The 22418-nt window shown below is 37.3% G+C and overlaps 1 protein-coding gene across 2 annotated transcripts in view; it reads left to right on the forward strand.

Annotated features, from left to right (window-relative positions):
* LOC113097250 (1-phosphatidylinositol 4,5-bisphosphate phosphodiesterase eta-2-like) overlaps positions 1 to 22418 on the forward strand; it is a 128844-nt gene that overhangs the window by 5939 nt on the left and 100487 nt on the right. Inside the window, exon 1 of one of the 2 annotated variants that reach the window (XM_026262469.1) lies at positions 19194 to 19848. The exons of the other annotated variant lie outside the window; for it this stretch is intronic. Within the exon in view, the coding sequence (XP_026118254.1) occupies positions 19815 to 19848 (34 nt within the window). The 5' untranslated portion in view covers positions 19194 to 19814. Of the gene's footprint in view, positions 1 to 19193; positions 19849 to 22418 lie in introns of those variants that run through there. 2 annotated transcript variants of the gene reach the window in all.

Below are 22418 nucleotides of genomic sequence, written 5' to 3' on the forward strand. Positions count from 1 at the left end.
CACTATTTACAAATTGCTTATTAGCATGCATTTTACTAGCATATTGACAGAGATTTTTTCTTGTATTTTTATGAGTCCTATACCTGGCTATTTTCTTCATTCTTCCCATAGAGCAGAATAAATAAATAAGTAATAATTAATCAATTAAGTTATAAAAAAATTTATATATTGTAGATGCTATAAAAATTATAACATGATTATATACAAATATATTTCAATATTTGTGTATTATATGTATCAAACATATTTCAAAATAAAGATATTTGCTAAAATACGTTTCAAAATATATTTAGATAAATATATTTTAACAATTTTTTTTTATAAATAGTGTAAATATATAAATATAGACATTTTAAACGCAAATTAAAAACTATATATTTTGCCCTCTGTATATATCAGTGCAAGAAAATACATTTACAATTCACATTTGAAGAAGAACTGGATTTCTTACGCTTATATATATATATAATATATATTTAGCCTGTAAACTGGAAATATTAAAAAAATATATATTTTGTTATATTATATATAAGGTTGGAACTAAATAAACCGGTATGTTCTATTTCCGTTTCCTATATCTTGTTGAGCTCAACTGTTTGCAGTATATGTTTAGCATATATTTCAAATATATTTATGGCCACAAAATGAATATTTGCAGAAGGGATACGTTCAAACTCAAGCGTATTTTGGAATGTTTGGAGTCTATGATTCTAATTTGAATATTTGTTGCTAAAGTCAACAAATATGTTTAGAGCCTCAGAGCTCTGCCGTACAGATTCTTCTCCAACATGTCGCGCTCTCTTTTGTTCTGCTGGTTAAAGAGGTCGAACATCTGATCTCCTTAATGAATCACTCATTGTTCACAAGCTCTTGCAGTGTATGTTTGTGAAGGCAGTCTGCGGTGCAACCATCAGTTTATTAGCGGCGTCTGACTCACTGCTGTACGTGAGGTTATCTCTCAGATCCCAGTCTAAATCAGATAAAACAACTGCTCCTGGCACACCTCCAGTTCTCGGTCAGCTTCACGAACGAAGGATTCCTGATTTGTGGTTCGTGTAAAGCCCCTGTGGCGTTAAAATGTGTGAATGTTGAGGAAACTGTTGTGCATAGGAAATTAGTGTTTGTATACATCCCATATTTTTGTCGAGTTATTCAGATAATATACACAGTTCATGATACACATTGTAATCATGTTTTGGGTTTAGAGTAAGCAGCAGACTTTCAGCATTGGACGTCTATGGAGAAAGAGCTATAGTTAATATTCACAATGTTTTGCAAGTATAGCTATAATCCTTAACATAATGTGTGATCAGATAAACATTTTACCAAAAAAACCAAAAACCTCATCCCATATCTTCCATTAAGTGAATTACTGTTAAAATCATATTAGTTTATTTTTACAAACTGAAGGATGTGTGGAAAGTGGTAATAGTAATTTATCACAGGTCCCTAAACTAGAGTGTGACCATAAATTCTACATCCTTTTTACTTTTTGGTTTTAACTCTTTAGCATCCTGTCTGTTGCCCCCTATTACATTGTTAACCCTTTATTATAAGGACCTATTCTCATCAGTTGCTTATCAGGATGCATATTACTAGCTTTTTTTTAATACTTATAAAGCATATATTCTGCCTGATTATATTTTAGATCCCTTTAAACTCTCCCATAACTAAACTTAACAACTATCACTACTAATAATCAACAAATTAGGAGTTTATTGATGCAAAAGTCCAAGTTAATTGTTAAAAGCCCGAACTGGAACTTCAAATAACCATTACATTTAAATTACCAAGAGAAAGAAAGAAAGAAAAAAACATTCAATTTGTAATTTTAACAATAGTAACCACAGTAAAATATGTTTACTAATCAATTTAAATGGTGATGAAATCTGGCCCGTGTGTATATTGTCAGAAGAACATCTGTGGCTTGACCAAACTACTCTGGATACATTTCCTGATTTTTATTTTATCTTTTACACTTGTAAACTTGCCACCACATGTTCTGTGTGAAGGATAACACAAGAAACTAGTTTCCTAGCACTGAAGCTCCTTATCTTTCTACAGAAGCCCTCTGAATTCTTTAATCACAGTATAATTGTGAGTTTATGGGCGGACACATCAGTTCACTTCCAAACTTGATGTCAAAGTTTCCAGACTCCACCGGTAACATGTCCCAACAGGTCATTGTCAGAGGCCCGTTGAAACGACACAAGCGCACAGACTCCATTCATCATCATCATCATCACCTGCTGACAGAAGATCCTTGCAGCCGTAGGGCACTCCTGCATCCATCACTCACCAGGCTCCATCACACTTCCTGTTAGCACTTATCCGTCAGATTTGGGTGCATATTGTACTTTACACACTTTTACACACAGCATTATTAAGTAAAGCTCCTTTCACAAGAAACAGTGTTCGTCATCGTCATACTCTAATGATCCAACAGAGGGCAGAATTAGTCTTGTGTGTGCTCTCAGATCCAATGTTAATGGTTGAGTTCACATCAATACTACTACTGTACACTTTGTGTTTGCATATACAATTTGCATTTGAGCAAATGTGCAGCATGCAGCAGAGCACTGGGATAGATGTTTCCCACAATGCAATGTGCTCAACCTGACCCTCCGTTCCAGGGAATGAACACAATTACACAAATTTCAACTCTTTCTTGACTCTTTATTTGAATCATAAAAATATTTATAATAACTATTTATATACCTCCTGGGATGATGTGAATTTGATGTGGTTCACTGAATTAAACATGCAGAGTAACAAAATCATGCTAAGTGTTGCATTATGCAGAGTTTCACACCTTTTGGATTTCGTAATTTGAGTCTATCACATTATTCACAGGTGAATACATTCTAGCGGGCGAACCGCTTCTGGTGTTTTTCGGAGGAAAGGGGTTGGTTTGTGTGTGTGTGTGTTTTAAAGGGCAGGTATCATTTGATGCTATCCCTCATTTGTCATCCTTGTTGAAGAAGCAGCAGCTGTGGAATGGTTTGCACACGTCCCTCATGGATCAGTATAATCAGGTGCACCTTGTTATTTCGGTCTCTCTCTGTGATTCTGCCTGGGTTTGTGTTTGTCACAGAGGACCATCTTCACACTGATGGGCTTGATTACACAGGAAACTATTTTGCTGGCTGCCATAATCAAAAAATCTGTAAAAGGCTTTGATGGTTATTTATTTGGCTGACAGCCTGAAAAACCACAAAGCTAATGTAGGCCACCGATTTCCCCCCGCACAGTATTATAAAAATAAAACACTAATTTCTGGAACAACACGTATTAATATTAAACAGCTTGTACTTGACCTTTATTTGTACGCTACGCTTCAAAAGTTTGGTGTTGGAAAGGTTTATATGTTTATGTATTGATAGTCTCTTATGTTCCCCAAGGCTGCAATTATTGGATCAGAAATACAGTAAGAAAAGTAAAACTGTGAAATATTATTACAATTGAATCTTTTTATCATACGATCCTTCAGAAATCATTTTAATAGTGTATGCCGATGTGCTGCTCAAGAAACATGTATTAGTATTTGTTGTTTCAGTTATGAAAATATTGGCTCCTTTTAACTAAGCTATTTAACACAATTCTGATCAAACTGTTTCTCCTCATGATGGTCGTTCAAAGACAACAAGCTAAACGCTAATTCTTTGCACCAATGCTAAGAGTGCATGATTTTTTTGTCTTTTTTATTATACTTATTATAATTTAATGGAGGAATTTTTTGTACATTAAGTTAAACTAAATGAAAATGCTTTAAATGAACAAAGTTTGAGTTGTTTTATAGATTCTTTTATATGTCTTAGCACAGACATCAGCAGTTATATAATGGAAATGAAAGCGTTTTCCTGCTGACTGCTCACTAAAGTAATCTCAGCTCATCAGACTTGGTTTTCCTTTAGAGAAGCTATTTCAGGATAAAGTGCAAAAAATACTAATTGAATTTTCTAGAAAAAAAAAAACACACAGACTTCTTCACAGTTTATAGTTTTGCACACCTGTGGCAAAGACCTTGCCATTTATCTGTTGTTTGGATCCGCTTCACTGACTCTTCTCTGCTCGTCATTCAGTTGTTTCTGTTTGTTTCACATCTTCAGAGCGTGCAGATGTTGAGCAGGACCCTGCTAGAAGATTTTGAGAGGACAGTAATATCTGCATGTGGCTGAATCTTTGGCAGTCGATCGATCGATTCGATGCATGATCAACATTAAGGACAGCTTAACAAAAAGCTTGCACATCAGATTATCCTGACTCAATGCGTGAACTTAAATGTCCGTCTATGGAGGCACTTTAACCCCGATTGATTTGGTAAGATAATTCAAGTCAGATTTTGGACTTGGATTTAATTCCTGCTTTTCTTAACATCTTTTATGAAACAGCCCCCTGGTTCTTTGTCTGGTGTTATTCCCGAATGTGTGCCGCTGGTCTACCTGGATGTATTTTGTGTTCTGTTGAATAAGAATGTAAAGATCTGCATTTGGATCCTCTTCGTCTCCTTCACAGACCATACGCTACACCTTCACAGTAAAAATGAAGAAAAAAAAATAAAATAATAATAATTAACATAAAAAATAATGGTCACACTTTATTTTAGGGTCCACTTCTCACTATTAACTAACCATTAACTATGACTTTTGCCTCAATTAACTCCTTATTTGCTGCTTATTAATAGTTTATAAGGTAGTAGTTAAGTTTAGGGTATTGGGTAGGATTATGGATGTCATGCATTATATGTACTTTATAAGCACTAATAAACAGCCAATATGTTAATAATAGACATGCTAATAAGCAACGTGTTATTAGTGTGAATTGGACCCTATACTAAAGTGTTACAAAAATAATTATATAAATTATAATAAATAAAAATGTAATAAAAACAAAGCATTTTTAATTAAAGAATGTTCAATCAACAAACTACACTGAGTTAAAATGACTTAATAACTGGTAGTGAAAACACATTAAGTTGATTACATTCACACACACACACGAAATTACTTACAAAAAAAAAAAGCTAAAGTGACTTTTTTATATTTTTTAACTTACAATCATGCATTTATTTGAGGTGTGGTAACAGTGCCTCTGAATGTCGTGTGTTTGTGTGTGTGTGTGCTAATGCGGTTGTGTGTGTACAGCTTACACAGTTGTTGTGTTGCTGCTCCTCTGAAGAGCTTTAGCAATGGAGTAACTGTCCGGGTGCTTATCAGCGAGTGCAGGTGCAGTGTAAGTTATCACCACCCATGCACTTCTAGGAGAATCAACAGGCTTCCACTTAAGGAAGCCATCAGGGCTAATCAGGATGATGCGAAAGGCCATCAGTGTAAATCCACAGCCATTCCCCCAACACAAATAGCTGTGCTTTATGTGTTTATGTGCTGCACCAAAGCTCACATTAAGGCAGAAATGTAGCCTACTCCTGTAAGATAGGGATATGTTGGTTTAATGGCTTACTTTTGACACAATGTTTTAAGCGAGCTCTTCAGGGACAGATCTCTAATGTTCAGCCTTTGATTTTCTGCTCAGTCTCTGACCATTGTAAAACTGCTTTGCAGAAAGCTTTTCTTTTGGAAGAAAGGCTAAAAAAAACACAATTTAATAAAAACCACTGGCAGAGAGAAATGAGTCGTGAATCCAGTTTTCCATTGTAGCATTTTCTCATAGATCTCAACACTACATTATTGATGCTGTGTCCAGGAGCATCTGTCTGAAAGGATTTTATTATCAGTTTAACAATGAATTATTGTCATTAGTCTTTCTCAGTCACCCGTGACATTTAGGTTATTGTTCTGTGTCTTATCAATTCAAGATTAATTCATTAAATCAGAGTTCTGGGTTCAAGGGAAGGGCTTCTGTCAGTGGCATTTGTGGCAAAATGTTAACTAGCTCAGAAAATTGAGATGTTACCATCACAGAGTCACATATTCAGATTTTGTTAATCCGCATAAATTCTGGTTTAGATTGCAGATTATTCTAGTCAAGAACCACAGAGAGAGAAGACAGTCTGTCATACGAGTGACTAATCAAGTGACTATTGATCGATTGATTGTTTGATCGACCGTTTAATTGATTTAGTTGAATTTTGGCAGTTTGGATAGAATGCCAGTCAGATTTCCAATGGAAATGTTCTAACCAATCTTTACTGAGAAATAGGTACTTAATATCAAACATAACTTTACACTTAAAAAAAAAATGCTATTCTCTCTTGCAAATTTTTATTTTATTTTTTTTTTATTTTTTATATATTTGCCAATGGGGCAAGAAAATTAATCTTGTTTGCCTCCTTACTTATTTTTTTTTTCTTCTATAAATGGGATTTAATAACCTAAATAATTTTGACTCCCAATAAATGCATCTTTACTCAAAAAAAAAAATAAATAAAAAAAAATAAAAATAAAAAAAAATAAAAAAAGTAAAAAATAAATAAATAAATAAAATAAAATAAAATAAAATAAAATGAAATAAAATAATACACACATTTCTGTCTTATTTTCATCTCTTTCATGTGGTATTGCTTGATGGTAAATCTTTGAGCCTTTGTTTCAACAAGAAACTGAAGGAAAATGTTAAAACCTTTGTGTATACATGTTAAGCTTCTTTCGGAAATTGTATTCATATTGTTATCATTATCAATCTTGTGAAATACTGTAAACTTCTCAAGATTTTTTTTTTTTATTATTATTATGCAAACCTCTGAACACCTCTATAAAAGTGGCCAGTTAGACTAAAGCTTTGCATTTTTTAAGCTTTTACTGTTTTGTGTGCAAAATGCATGAAAGAACATTACCACTAAAAATTATTGTACTGAACAGCAACCTAAAGTCATTCATTTTCAATAAGAGCAGGACATTTAATGCAACAGGAGTGACACAGACGGTTGGAATTGATATGTGAATATATAGTAAAGACCAAAAGTTTGGACACCTTCTCATTCAAAGAGTTTTCTTTATTTTCATGACTATGTAAATTGTAGAGTCACACTGAAGGCATCAAGGGCTGTTTGACCAAAAAGGAGAGTGATGGGGTGCTGCGCCAGATGACCTGGCCTCCACAGTCACCGGACCTGAACCCAATCGAGATGGTTTAGGGGTGAGCTGGACAGCAGATAGAAGGCAAAAGGGCCAACAAGTGCTAAGCATCTCTCAGGGAACTCCTTCAAGACTGTTGGAAGACCATTTCAGGTGACTACCTCTTGAAGCTCATCAAGAGAAAGCCAAGAGTGTGCAAAGCAGTAATCAAAGCAAAAGAAGAACCTACAATATGACATATTTTCAGTTGTTTCACACTTTTTTGTTATGTATATAATTCCACATGTGTTAATTCATAGTTTTGATGCCTTCAGTGTGAATCTACAATTTTCATAGTTTTGAAAATAAAGAAAACTCTTTGAATGAGAAGGTGTGTCCAAACTTTTGGTCTGATCTGTACATGAGGCTGTTTCCTCCAGAAGTGTAGACAGTGTAACTCATGATATAAACATCTTAAGAGCACTAGCTAGAACCAGTAGTACAACAGCTTGGTGCCCTCCAGCCCTTTAATCTCCGTCAGTGTGAACGGACCTGCAGACGTTCGGAGGACGACGCGAGAGCTTGCCGTTTGAGGCTGAGACTGTTGTCATCACATCAATCACACTTCTTTTCAAGAGTACCATCATTTTTATTCACACCAAACTGAAGTTTCCTTTCATTCACCGGTTGTAAATCCTGTTGGTTTATGAATGAGATGGTTAATGTGTGTTTGTAGTTTGAGAAAAGCTCTTCGTTTCATTTGCCCAGAGTCATCTCAGCCGTGTTTCAGCACAGGAGACATGATGAGCTGCAGATGATGGATAACACCACTGAGAATCTGACTTCTCTCTTTCTTCCCTGGGGAAAGTGATTTAGCTCCATTTCTGCTCTTTTATCCGCAATCGTTTTGAAGAGCTTGAAACTCAGAGGATGGGGATAATGCGCGGGTGAATCGAAACCTCCTGCCGGGGGAATTACATCTCACTGCAGTTTTTGTGTGGTCTGATTGCTGTAGAAGCAGGTAAAGGTTTTGATGTGAGCGACATCTTTCATGACAACACTTAAACCGCCCGTTTCATTAGCAGAGATGTCATAAGTGAATACAGAGAACGCAGAGGAAACTAGAGGAGAAAATAGACACAGAACACACAAGAAGTGAAGGATGATTGTCACACTTTTCCAAAACTGAGTGAGCTGCATTGCTGTCTGTTGACCATATCTAACCTGACTAAGGTCTGTTGCCTACAGTCCTTTTGAAAGAGTTTCGACAGCAATAAATTGTTAGCTTGAGGGAATGAGAGTGCCAGTGACACTGCCAATGAAAGTTATGCAAATCGGATCTGTCTGATACAGTGGTGAAATAGAAACACCTATTAGTGACCAACCGCACAGAAGCTCTGCAGCATTATTTTAATTGCTTAAGGCTGGAACATACTCAGGGCCGCATGGGACCGGCTTCCACAGAACCCCAATTTAATAAGGCTATCATTCACAAAGCTCTACAAATCCCCTGCCCCTTGTGTGATCACTTAGTAAATATGTTTGTTTAATAATGCTTTTGGCTACCAATGCTTTCAGCTCAACACAAAAAAAGTTTGTATATTCTATCTGGTCATATGTGAACAGTTTGTAATGTGCTTTTCACTACTTCTGTAGTTATAGGGCCGAAACAAATGATGTAAAGATCTCTATAAATCTTTTTATTGAGCATTGAAGGAGCAGTACAAAAAAAGCAATACTTGTGCCAAAGGAATCATAAAATTAATTGTTTTATTCTAGCTTCATGCATTATCTTTTTATCTACAGTTTTAGGCAAGGTGCATGAAAAAAAGTCACATTTTGAACAAAAATCTGAAAGTTATGGAACAAACAGCAGAAGAGAATATTTTGAACAATAATTAACTTAGATATCATGCACAGCATATTAATTTAGCTAAAAATTTTCAGCATTGCATTACTAGTGTTCCTGTAGCTCAACTGGAAGAGCATTGCTTTAGCAAGCAATCTAGCGCAAGTTTGGGGGTTCATTTGTTCATGTGTATCATGTGTTCCCCGGGACATGATCTAACCTTATGTAACCTTATGACCATTAGATGTAATCACCATTGGTAGTGTGAATCTTGTGTTTTTTTTTTTTTTGTTTTTTTTTTTCTCACTTGGTCAGAACAAAACTGGCATTATTAAGACATTATATTGGACGTACTTCCTTCCAAGACATCATATCTGTAATTCTTAAGTACAGTGAATGTTCACACTGGTGCATTGACTGACAGACACATACACCTCAAAACATTGATTCATCTGCGCCAAGGAGCCGTGCCAATGCACAACCCGCATAAAGAAGATAATTCAGCAAATATCTGCAATTGCAGGTTTCAGACAGAGGTGGCGACAAAGAGCCAAAACTTGCATAATGCAGCTTTAGTATTTAGAATTTTTAATTTTTTTTTTTACATTTTGAAAGCTTCTTATACTGCTTGAAGGAGAACATCATAATTAAATATGGCTTTACAGTAACAATAAATGATATTTAACATTATTAATATATTTTAAATATAATGGTTAAATGGTTTTTTTTTTATTATTACTATAAATATAGTGATTATCTTCCTTTTATCTAATTAGTGACACTTTCTGTCATTTGAATCTAGCCATGTCATGTTTCTAAGCTATACACATACATTGCTAACACAAAACTTAAGTAAAAACAATTCAAGCATAAATTCGATAAACTGTTAGATTTTTAATCAACTGAGCTATTTTTATCAATACTTTTTTGGTATCCAGTTATTTCTAAATGTTCCTCTTACTTTGCTGCCATATTGGGTGGATTTTTAACTGAAAGTGAAAAACAGCACTGCTTCTCTTTTGCTACAGCCTTTGCATCACTAAGAGATGCCCCGTTCGTCTGCAAAGCAAACTCATTAGGAATTAATTAGCCTTTACGATGTGATAACATATAATATAAATGTTAATGGCTGGCGCTAGGCTAAGAGTCATGTATTAGACACCATTAGTGACTGTCATACTGCAGAACCTTTTGATCTATGCCTAATAGCATTATGCTAATTGCTGGAACGGTACCGCTGGAGCAATCTTAGAACGCAGAAGATTTGGGCTTTAATTTACAACCTTTGCTTTTGCAGGCCAGATCTCAAGACCCCTACCACTGGCATGTCATATCTCATTCATCACTGACATTGCTGTCATATCCAGTAATTGGATCTTTTGAATTGATTTGTGTTGATTTGCAGTGAAACAGTAGTCAGTGGATGCACACAGATACAGGAAGATGTGCTGTAACGTCTTAGTACAAACAAGCTCTTTTGGGTAGTTGCCAGTGTATTCTGAATTGTTGTTGTTTGCTTTACTAAGTCTACAGTGCACTCGAATATATTGGATTTTCTTTTTCCCCATTAAAGGGATACTCCACCCCTAAATGAAATTTTGTCATTAATCACTTGCCCCCATGTCGTTCATCTTCGTAACACAATTTAAGATATTTTGGATGAAAACCGGGAGGCTTGTGACTGTCCCATAGACTGCCAACTAAGTTACAACTGTCAGCCGTGCCACAAGGATGCGCTGTTTTCTTTCAAATCAAAGTATAAATACATGTAGAAGCAGCGGTGACAGTGAAGGATGAGAAAGGATTATGAAGTTTGTACTCCGTTACAGCAGCATAAGGTGATATGGAGAGACTGAGAGGAGACTGTTAACAAAGGAATTGTTGAATAAAGTCGTTATATTTGTTTTGTATGCGTACAAAAATTATTCTCGCCATTTCATAACGTTATGGTTGAACCACTGATGGCAGATGGACTATTCTGATGATGTCTTTCTGGACCTTGACAGTGTAACTTACTTGGCAGTCTATGGGACGGTCTCAAGCCTCCCTGTTTTCATCCAAAATATCTTAAATAGTGTTCCGAAGACAAACAAAGCTTTTATGGGTTTGGAACAACATGGGGGAGTGATTAATGACAACCTTTTCATTTTGGGGTGGAGTATCCCTTTAAGGGATTATCATAAGTCCGATTGCATAAAAAAAAATAATAATAATAACACACCTCTCCTCAACAAACCACACTAATTTATTAAGCAGAAGTAGCAAAATATATTTTCTTCTTCATTGAACCTTAAATCCTAAATAAACTGATTACAGATGAAGAAGAATGTAATGAATATAATGAATGAATTAAATAATGAATGAATGAAGGCAAATCTATATGTGAGCTTAAAATGGATTTTAAAGGTAGTTAACTTGAGGGAATATCATTTATATAATATATACACACACATACAGTTGTGGTTAGAATTATTGGTACCCTTGGTAAATATGATCAAAGAGGGTTGTGAAAATTAATCTGCATTGTTTATCCATTAGATTTTTCATTCAAATATGGTAAAAAAAAAACTAGGTAATACAAAGGCCAAATTCCTTTAATCATCCATCACAATGAGAAAAAACAAAGCACATAATTTTAATGTGCAGCAAAATATTGTTGAGCTGTATAAAATATAAAGTGGCTGTAAGAAAATAGCTAAAGCATTGAAAATCTCCATCTCCACATCAGGGCAATAATTAAGAAGTTTTAATAAACAGAAAATATTAGGAGTAAAATAGGAGTTCTGAATTTATATGTCAGAACGTAGACTAAAAAAAAAAACACCTTAGATATTGTTTAGATCCACTTATTATCTACTTATTATTAACCCTCTCAAGGCAGGTGTTGAAGATTTGCAACAGTAAAGTAAGTAAAAACCTTATTACTCCAGATACATATTTTATGAACCTGGAGTACTAAAAACTTTACTATAGGTTACTAAATTTACTAAGTTACTAAAACTTAATTAAAGCCTGAGAGGGTTAAGAGTTGTAACATCTGTTTAGTTTTTGCTGAGCAATGTTGCAGTATTTTAAAATTAAAATATAATATTAAATTGATGTGCAGTCATAGGAGTGCAAATGTTAGCTATTTTACAACCGCCTCAAACGTGTTACGTTCTGGAACTTTCAGTTTCCTTATTTGGTCTTTTTCCTCTTCTTGTGTAGTTAATGCTGTAAAGTTATTGTAAGTTAAGGTATTGATGTTAATGTGTTGTATATTGTCTGTTATTCTCCTTCAATGTTCAGTAAACTCCTCATTTGATCAAGATCCTCCTCGAGCACTTTATCTTACGTTAGCATACACCCTTACTGTAACAAAATCACAGACCCAAACAGTTTAGTTAGCAGTGTTTTTTCTTTCTTTTGTTTTTGTTTTCCTCCCTCTCCCGGAATGGCTATTCCAGCAGTCTGACTCTTAAGCTTGGAGCAACTGGACCGTTCGCTGGAGGACCATACCAGGGACTTTCTCGATCTGGCGTGGCTTACCCACTTCCCCGACCGCTCGCTCTCAAACTTCTACTACACTGGCCTGAGCGAGCTGTGTAAGGCACGCCTACCAGCGAACGGTCCCCGAGAGGATTTTGCCGCTTTCGTGGAGTGGGTGCTGGAGAAAAATGGATCTTCATGGACCAGAAGAGGATATCTCCAGCCCCACTCCCGACCCAGAGACCAGCCAGCCGCCATCACGCCGCATGGAGCCAGAGCCCACTGCAGCCGCAAAGCCCGAGCCTTTCACTGACAGGGAGAAGGACATCGAGAGCGCAACTGACCAGGTGTGTGAGCCGGCAACACCGTGCGTCGTGGGAGTTTTAGTGGAGATTGTGGGCGTGGAGGAAAGCCCTGCCCACACTTCTGCGACTGAGGGTGAGCTGTTTTCGGTTTCTGGAAATGATATGGAGCAACTTATGGACCTTATGGACTGGTCTATGGAGGTAATCCCTGAATTTTCTGTTTCTCCGCCGGTTCCGCCCAGCCCTGAGTTTTCTTGTCTCCACTGGTTCCGCCCAGCCTTGAATTTTCTGTTTCTCTGCTGGTTCCGCCCAGTCCTGAATTTTCTGTTTCTCCTCTGGTTTCGCCCAGCCCTGAATTTTCTATGTCTCCGCTGGTTCTGCCCAGCCCTGAGTCCCCTGTATTCCCTCCCAGCCTCTCTCTCCCTCCTCCTAGACCTGCCAGTTCCCCTGATCCACTTCTGCTGGTTCAATCCAGCTCCATATCTCCTTTCTCTCTGCTGGCTCTGTCCAGCCCTGATCCACCTGTGTTTCCTCCCATCCTTCCTCTCTCGTCTCTTCCTAGACCAGCCAGTTCCTCGACCTCATCTCTGCTGGTGCCAGTTAGTCCCGCAGCTCACCCTCAGTCCGCGCCATCTGGGCGCGATGGTTCACCGCTGGACTGCCAGTCTCCTGCTCCGCCTTGGCGTGTGAATTCCCTGTCTCCGCCTCCAGCCTCCGAGCCCTGGACTCCTCCTCGGTCCTTCGACCCAGCGGCTCCGCCTTGGCTATTAGCTCCCTCGTCTCATACATGGCCTGGCATCCCGCCTGCTCCACCGGGCTCCCTTGTCCCTCCGACTCCACCTTGGTCAGTCGTCGACCATTCGCTGCCTTGGGACTCCATTTCTCAGGCTTCACCTCATCACTCCATCCCTCAGCTCTGTCAGGCTCCTCCTTCCCTCTGGTTCCACCTCCATCCTCAGTCACTCCGGCTCTGCAGCGGTCTTCCAGGGCCCTGCCTCTGCCTTGGTTGCCTGAGCCTTCTGCTCCATCTAGGCCCTCCGGATCCTTGGCTTCACCCTGTTCTGACGGCTGCGCTGCTCCATCTTGGGCTCCTCACCCACCGGTGCAGTCTCTGTCTGTCGGCCCCCTGGTGTCTTCGGCCCCTTTTCCACCTTGGCTCCTCCCGCCGTCGACTCCACCGTAGATCTCCATCCTGGCTGGTCTCTGGAGGACCATCTGGCTCCTCCTGCTCCGGGCTCCTTCCTTGCTCCTCCCTCCATCCACTCCACCCTGGTTCCCAGCTCCTTGTTCCCTCTTTGCCTGCCCCTTGCCTGCCCCACGCCCACCTCCAAAACCCCCACCCTCCCTCCGCTGGTATTCCTCTTGCGGTGCGAAGACACACCGTTCCGGGAGGGGGCGAACTGTTATGTTCTGGAACTTTCAGTTTCCTTATTTGGTCTTTTTCCTGTTCTTGTGTAGTTAATGCTGTTAAGTTATTGTAAGTAAAGGTACTGATGTTAATGTGTTGTATATTGTCTGTTATTCTCCTTCGATGTTCAGTAAACTCCTCATTTGATCAAGATCCTCCTCGAATGCTTTATTCTTACGTTAGCATACACCCTTACTGTAACAAAATGAATAATATTCCTGAATATTCAATAATTCCATAAGTATGATTTAAAAGGGTGCTAAATCATAAAGAAAAGCTCTTGCTCCAGAGAGAATGTTAGAGTGATGTTCCAGCAGAGGCTGCAAGTCTAAAGTTGTTGACTATGTATTGTTAAAAACTGAATCATGATCCTCCTCTCACTAAAATTTGCATGCAGTGGATATAAAGATGAGAAACAGTGTGCCATCCTGATAAAACAGCAGTCACATTAGACTGCATAATGAACGATAGGCCAACCAAGAAATGCAATTAGCCATGGATCAGGTAATTCATGCAACACATGACCCATATACAAAAACACACATGCATTCTCAGACCGAACTCAGATTCATGGGTGTGCTGTGGAGCTTTTGGATATGAGCTCTGGACCTCATCATACATAAAGTGGCATTTAAACGCATTGGAGTCTGCCTGCAGAATCATTTTCTCACCAGCAATATGTACCACCCTCAATGGGGCTTCAGAAATTAAACCTCTGTTGAGGTTTGCCAGAAGTCCTTTCCATTGTTATTGCCTTGAACACTTAATGAGTTCAGGCAAACATGATCCTTGAGCTGCAAACAGGGCTGAGCTGGTGCAGCTGAATAGCTCACACATCAGGGTGCACCATATTGTCCATTGAGATCAATTGAAGGCTGACTTTTTTTCCAGCAAAGCCCACATGCATTGTGCCACCACAATGGTGGCTGCTGTCTTTTGTGGTTTTGCAAGGTCTGAGGGAATGGAATTAGATGGGAAGGCATTGTGTGCAGATGCAATTAGCTACACTGGAGAGAGCGGCTGACGTCCTGCTACACCAGTCATTTTGGGTGATGCTTGTGTGTGACTGAAGTACATTGCAGAGGTTGATAAATAAAATCATAAATGAACAGTTCAACCAAAAATTTTCATTCTGTCTTCACTTACTAACCTCCATGTGTTTCAAAAGCTGACTTTTGTTCTTCTGCCTAATACAGAAGGAGTTATTTATAGCAGAATGTCCAGGCTGCTTTTTCCCATACAATGAAAGAGAATTATAGCCATGGCTGTCAAGCAAGATTTTAAAGACAAGATTTTCAATGAATAATGAGTTCAATTTAAGCCTGTTACACACACACACACACACACACACAAACTGACTTTGAACATATTGCAGTGCTTTTTGTCCTTTTTATAACAAATTTGTTTTACTGCAGTGATTAAATAAACAGGAATCTAATGAATTTGCAGTTGTAAAATTAATCGCTCATGAAACAAATACAGTTTCAATTGTAAAGCATCTCTACAGAAGATAAAAGTGTCATTATTCAGCTTGAGTCAGGTCAGTGTTGATTGAGTTCATTTCAATAACAGTAGCGATTTTGCAAATTTAGCGTTATTATCCAGCTTTAACTTGGTTCAAAATTAGTATATGCATACATACATACATATATATATATATACCAGTCACATTAGACTTCATAATGAATGATAGGCCATGAATGATGAAGGATATATATATGCAAAATAGTAATAGTAATAATAATGAATAAATAAATTAATATATAGATATAATTCATTCTAGAAAGTACTATATCAATAATTCAGTCTAACTGAAAATAGTATATATACTATATCCTAACATTGTGAAGCCAGGCAAAAGCACCACTCCATGCCCTTTAGAACACATACAAAATTTCGTTTTAGCTGTTTCTCAGTCAATGCTCCCGAATTGACTTTAATGATCTAATTGCATGAGCGCAATAGAATACATTCATCACTTGACGTTTCTCATTGCATTTCACTTCTTCTATTCCCTCTTATTTTTATTGCAAAATCTCATCTCACCTCTTAGATCAACAACAACACAGCAGCTTCGACTCAAAATCTCATCCATCCTAATTCATAACTGCTCCTCTAAAATGAAAGATGAATACTTGATTCGTGCTATGTGCCGACACTATTGAGATCAAGGTGAAATCTGAGCGAATATATGAATACTGAATGAATGATGGCAATGAGGAACTTGGGAAAACTGCCCATGGCCACTTCATTCACAATTCAGGGCGATACATGGCTGCTGCATGCGTGTGCTGTTCTGTGTGTTTTCACCGTATAATTACCAGCATGCTACAGGACCTGACCTTGCTTTCCACTGAATTCTAAAGAGTGTAGAGATAAAATGCACAGACTGTGACTGCTGGGTGTCTGTGGAAACACAACAGAGCCAGAAAGTAATGACATGTATTGAGAGCAGTCTTCATGCCGATCCCCAGAGAGTCAGTGGAAAAACTCAAGACGCGGGGAAGTTCAGAGGCAGCAAACCTCATATTCTGCAATTCTAAATCGTTCCTGAGGGATGGGCACATCTCTGCAGCCCAGCGGTCGAGGAGAGGGATGCTTTCTGCTTTCTTGCAGAATATCACTATTCAGGGACCACGAGAAACCAATAGTAAAGAAAGTAATAGAATTTAGCTTTCTCGTTTCTTCCGCTGTGGTGCTGTTCTTACTTCCTGTCTTGGTCTTCAAACGGTCCAACATGTCAATGAGATATTTTCCCGGATGGATCGTTTTCCTCACTCCACAACCTTTTTAGGACACTAAGACTTACTCCAGACAGCATTCTTCATGCTGAAAAGCATCATAGTCAAGCTCCTGAAAGAGTTTCGGTCACAGTCGAAGACATTATTGCATGGGTTTTTCACAGATAAGTCAATCCCTGAATGTGCTGCAACAAGCGCAGTGAAAGAATTCATAAATGTTGGCTGTAAATATAGACCTATGTATATTTTATTCTGCTAAAAAGTATTATTAGAAAGTAAATCACTGACTTTGTTCAGGAATCTAGTGAGCTGTCTAGCAAGACTGTATTTTGAGGGATCATCAGCATGCTATCGATGTAAAGGCTACATTACAAAGTATGTTTTAAGTAAATGTAAAAGATTGTTATAGTGTGTTTTTACAAGAAAATACCATTTCAGTTTTATTGTGTAAATCAATATATTACATGCATGTCATATTTGCTGTTTCTTTCTGTTTTATTTTTTATTTTTTTATTTTTTATGTACTAGCAATTTTTTATGTAAAGAGACAACTGTTTAAAATAAATCCCACATTTATTTATTTTTTCAGTGTATGCTGTTTTCCAATATATCTATTTTGTCCAAGTTGTAATGTTAAACCCAAAATCATTGTTACAGCCTTTTTAAGGACAAAAGTTAAACCAAGCCAAAGATTATAATATAATTAATTTAAATATAGAGATATAATAATTCTATTGAACACAAACTGTATTATTTTACCCAACATTTTATTTCTTTATTTTGGCTTTTGCTTGCTCATTCATAATTTCTTATCATCATTAGTAAATTAAAATACATTATTGAGAATCTAAAACAATAAAATGTCACTAGAAATAGCTGAGAATGAATAATACTAAGTGCTAAACAAAATGAGAAAGTTAATTTTTAGTACAGATAACATAAACTTGCTTGTTGGATAGGTGGGACATATTGCCATCAGGGGTGTGTCACCCTTTTATATTACCGCTATAAACACAGCTGTGCCGCAGTAAAATATTATTTATAAATCTTCATATGTGATTGAAGTTAACTATATATATATATATATATATATATATATATATATATATATATATATATATATATATATGGATGCGGTGGATATTTGAGGTGGATCTATTGTAGAAAACAAAACCGGCAAACATCTTTGTCAATGATAAAACAGCTCTTTATAGTGTGTGTAGCTTGTGAATGACTCTGTACTGCAGGTAAAGGTGATTTATATCCAAAAGAATTATTAAAAAAGACTCTCAAGAAATGGATAGAAACCCTAACCCTAATTCCCACCACTTTTGGCAAACTGTGATTTTGTCCTTGTGACTTTTTAAAAGAAAATTTGACAATGCATCTCCAGTCCCTCAGTCTTCATAATTTAATTCATACATGCAACTCAAAATACATTTGCTCCAGACTCGTTGAATCTGTGGTCGAACGGTTGGCTGGTTTATTATCAGATCCGATGACACAGTGAGTCAATTATGAGGTTCAGTTAAGATGCCGCCGTAGGCAGTAAAGAGCAAGGCAGCTCACTAGGTTTTAGAACAGAGCTACTGAATATATTTCAGATTCATGTCCCATGTTCGAGGGTCACCGGTACATTAGCTTGCGCAGTAGCGCCCCAAGGTCTCTTTATCCGGCTGTCACTATGGAAATGAGACTTCTGCAGTTTTTCTCTTTCCTAAACCACTCGGTCTGGCAGGAAATCTTTCGGGAGCACTGGGATGAGATGCTGAATGCTTATTTAGCTGTCACTGTTGCATTGCCACTTGATAAGTGTCACAAAAAAATATCAACAGAGCCGAGATAGACTCCGCATGACTCCAGATACCTGATGATGGAATTACTGTGGTTCGATCGTGATTTTGGAGGAGAGCAGGTTTCTCTAGGTGAAGCAATATGAACACCTGCAGTTTAATAGAAATAAATGAGCAAAATGAGAAAAAAATATATATTTTTTAATAACATTACTGTGTGATGCCAGAAAGAAGCTTTTTGAGCTCTGCAAAGAACATTTAAATTTTAATTCTTTAGAAAACTGTAAATGCACTGGTTCCAATATTATAGATATGGAAAAGTTTATTTATTTATTTTGTTGTTTTATTTTATTCATTAATTATTTTTTTTTTATCTCTAATGAACCAGCCATTCAAAAACAATAAACAGCCAAAAACTGCTTCTTGACAGTGTTCTTTGATGAACCTTGATGTTTTTCAAATGAATGTAGGGATGAGGCTTGATTTTATCCACTGCACTGAGGTTTGGAATGAAATGAGTTTGAATAAATGATGCCAGAATTTTTATTATTAGGGTGCTGCAAAAAGCATTGAAGTCACCTATTTAATAATAACCTGGAGGGATGTGATCACCAGAAGCAGTCTTATGTGCTACCAAAGCTATTCTAAATTTAAGGTTAGGGGTTAGTATTGTGCAAGTCTACCCTGTGAAAATCTTTAGTACCAGCTTCTAGGTGAGGTTTGCACAAAAAATATCATGCTTCTGTAAGTGTAGCAAGTGTAGGAAGGACATGGAAGATTAAATATGGAATATGGGGTTTCTAGAACTTACTTTTATTTTCAATGTTTTCTGTATTTTCTTTTTCTTTGTAATGTTCTGATTGCATGTTTTTCCCTGCAGTCTCATAACTCTTGCTCTTTCTTCTCCCCCTCTCTCGATGTCAACCTCTTCTCTTGATCTCAGCACCCTGCCATTGATTTTTTCTGTGTATCTGCTTTTGCTTTATTGTTTAATATTTCCCCCTCTACCTCCCTTTCTCTGCTTATCTCTCCTGCCCTCTCTCTCTCTTTTTCTCACTTGTAACATCATAACCCCCTTCCCCTTGTTGCCACACCGTCAGTATTGGTGTGAACATTACAGCGCACAGAAAGGGGAAGGTCTCTCTCTCTCTCTCTCTCTCTCTCTCTCTCTCTCTCTCTCTCTCTCTCTCTCTCATTCATTCACTCACACACATGTGCACTGGACTCACAGAGGAGCATGGAGAACATTGGAGGGCTGCCTCAGAAACACAGTACGTACCTTTGAACGATGCCTTGTTTTATCTCATCATTTCCATTGCTCTTTCAGTGTATTCTTCTGATGGCTCTGTACTTTTTAATAAGTGCATTCTTGCTTTTGCCTCAGAATCCCTTGTGGAACTGTTGCTTCTGGCATTTCTCTGCACGCTTGACATCTTTGTGAGAAAAATCACAAGCCTGTAAATGACTATAAGAGACATACGATCTGCTGTAAAGTTTTAGAGTCTGTCTGCTATAAATGAGCTTTCTCAGTGCATGATCTCATCATCATATCGCATGTCAGTGATATCTTAATGAAATAAGGGTGTTTAACCCTTGCAATATTTAATGCTATTGAATTAGAACTTTTTTTTTTAAAGACTGGACATATTTTTTTTAATATTCTTATAAGATTCTCTTAGAAGCAGATCAGGTTAAATTTTTTATTTTTATTTTTTTACCTGATTTGACTTTTAGCAGTGTAGTCTATTATTATCTCGTTGATTTATAGACTATATAGCCATATACTATATACCAGACAGATTTTTTTTTTTTTTTTTTTTGGTGTTCACAGGGTTGAAGGATGTTTTCCCATTATTCCTAATATTTGAAACAGATAAGGCAGGGAATGTAAGCTGAATAAAGTCAGGCTTGACCATAGAAATGATGGCTGCTGTGGTATTCAGAGAATCAAAGATTTACTCCGTATCAAAAACCACTTTTGGATCAAAATGCTGTCAGATCTTTGAGACGCAGAGATAACTGAGAATTTTAATTTATGTCCTTTAACTTTCACAAAGGCGCAAATGCTCTTGTTATAAAAGTGATTCAAATGTAATTACAGGGCGATGAGCGTGGTTTTGATACCCACTAACAAGCCCCAATGGCCACAGATTTTGTCTTTATGAGGAACAGGGAGAAACAGCTGGAGCGATGCTATATTTCAGTGTTTCGATGTGCATTTTTCCTGTTCACCTGTGTCAGTTATGTGCTAGGATTGACTCAAATAGAGCAAGAGAAATATGTTACATAAATGAGCTCAGCCTGATGACTGTGTGCCGATGAACCCATCCACTAATAATGGAATAATTCAACCAGAAATGGAAATACTCGCCCTCATGTTGTTTAAAACTTGCTTTACGAATAAATGCTATGTATTCACTTGATCACTAATCATGTTAATATAACTAATAAAGTTCACTAATCAAGTGAATTACTTATCTTAGTAAGGAATTTATCTTATTTCATTGGTGCACTTAAAATAAAAAGGGCAAATGAGAATGCACTTGATGGAATTAAATTAAAATATAAGATACATAACAATGCAGTTCAAAACATGTTCAAAAACAGCCATTATACATTTTATAACACGTGCATTAAAGGGGTCATGAAATGCCGTTTTAATTATTCAGTACTGTTCTCTGAGGTCCACTTATAATGTTATTGTATTTATTTATTTTCTGCATCCCAAAACCTCATAATTTTGAAGTAATAAGCAATTTTCTGTCCTGTTTTGACCCCCCTCTGTTTGAATAGGTAGGTAAGTATCGCCCACTGTAATGATTGGCCAACAGTTTGTGTGTTTGACAGCGACATCCTTCATGCAGTAGATGGATGCTGCTGTGATTTAGGCCAAAAAGCCTGTAAATGCTCAGTACATGTTAAATGATCTGTAATAACAGACGAGGCAATAATGATCACATAATAGAAACAGTTCCTCAAACTTGTGTGGTGCTATCAATCCAATATATTCGGCACAGCATCGTCTTCTGAAAATCCTGTGTTGAATTGTGTCTTTTTTGTAAACAATTCTGCAGTAAAGTGAAGTGAACAAAAGACTTGAGTTCTTTCTGACGCAGTCTGGAACATCCTATTGTTGGGATCAGAAGGAAGGCGATGCAAAGACTGTGTTTTTCCACAACTTGGCGCTGCACGGCATCTTCGGAGCATCTTTATCGATTGGTTTCTTTAAAGACCTGCATTTGTCGCTCTCGTTATTCTTTTTAATTGGTGGGCGGGGCTAAACTGGCAGTGATGTAGAATCAGTGGGCGGAGTTACACAGGCAGAGTGATGTAGGCATTGATCGTCTTCTTCTGCGGAGGCGGGGTTTAGTTGGACTGTTACGTCGTAAAGTGCCAACGTTTTAGCAGATTGTCTTTAAAATGAGCTGTTTTTAGACTAATGACAAAGTTCTGAAACGTACAAGATGTTTTTATAGTACAAAAACCTCTTATATGTAAAAAATCAAGGGAATTTAGATTTCTCAGTTCATGACCGCTTTAAAAACTAAACATTTAAGGCTGTAATTCATTGTAAAAATGCTTGGATGAGCCACGCTCAAACACCTTTGCAAACATCAGTTCATCTGAAATCTTTCCACTATAATCACTGAAGCTGTGTAGACTTAAAGCACCCATCTGACACAGTTTGCAGAGTCACTATAGCAAAGCTGATGCAGATTTAGTTTGCATGGTATCCATTATATTATTATTATTATTATTATTATTATTGATGCATCATCTTTTCCAGTAAAAAATATATGAAATTATGTAAATGATGCACAATGTATGAATGGCTCTTTGC

The sequence above is a fragment of the Carassius auratus genome, unplaced genomic scaffold (assembly GCF_003368295.1).
Source record: "Carassius auratus strain Wakin unplaced genomic scaffold, ASM336829v1 scaf_tig00216162, whole genome shotgun sequence".
In the NCBI taxonomy this organism is placed as follows: Eukaryota; Metazoa; Chordata; class Actinopteri; order Cypriniformes; family Cyprinidae; genus Carassius; species Carassius auratus.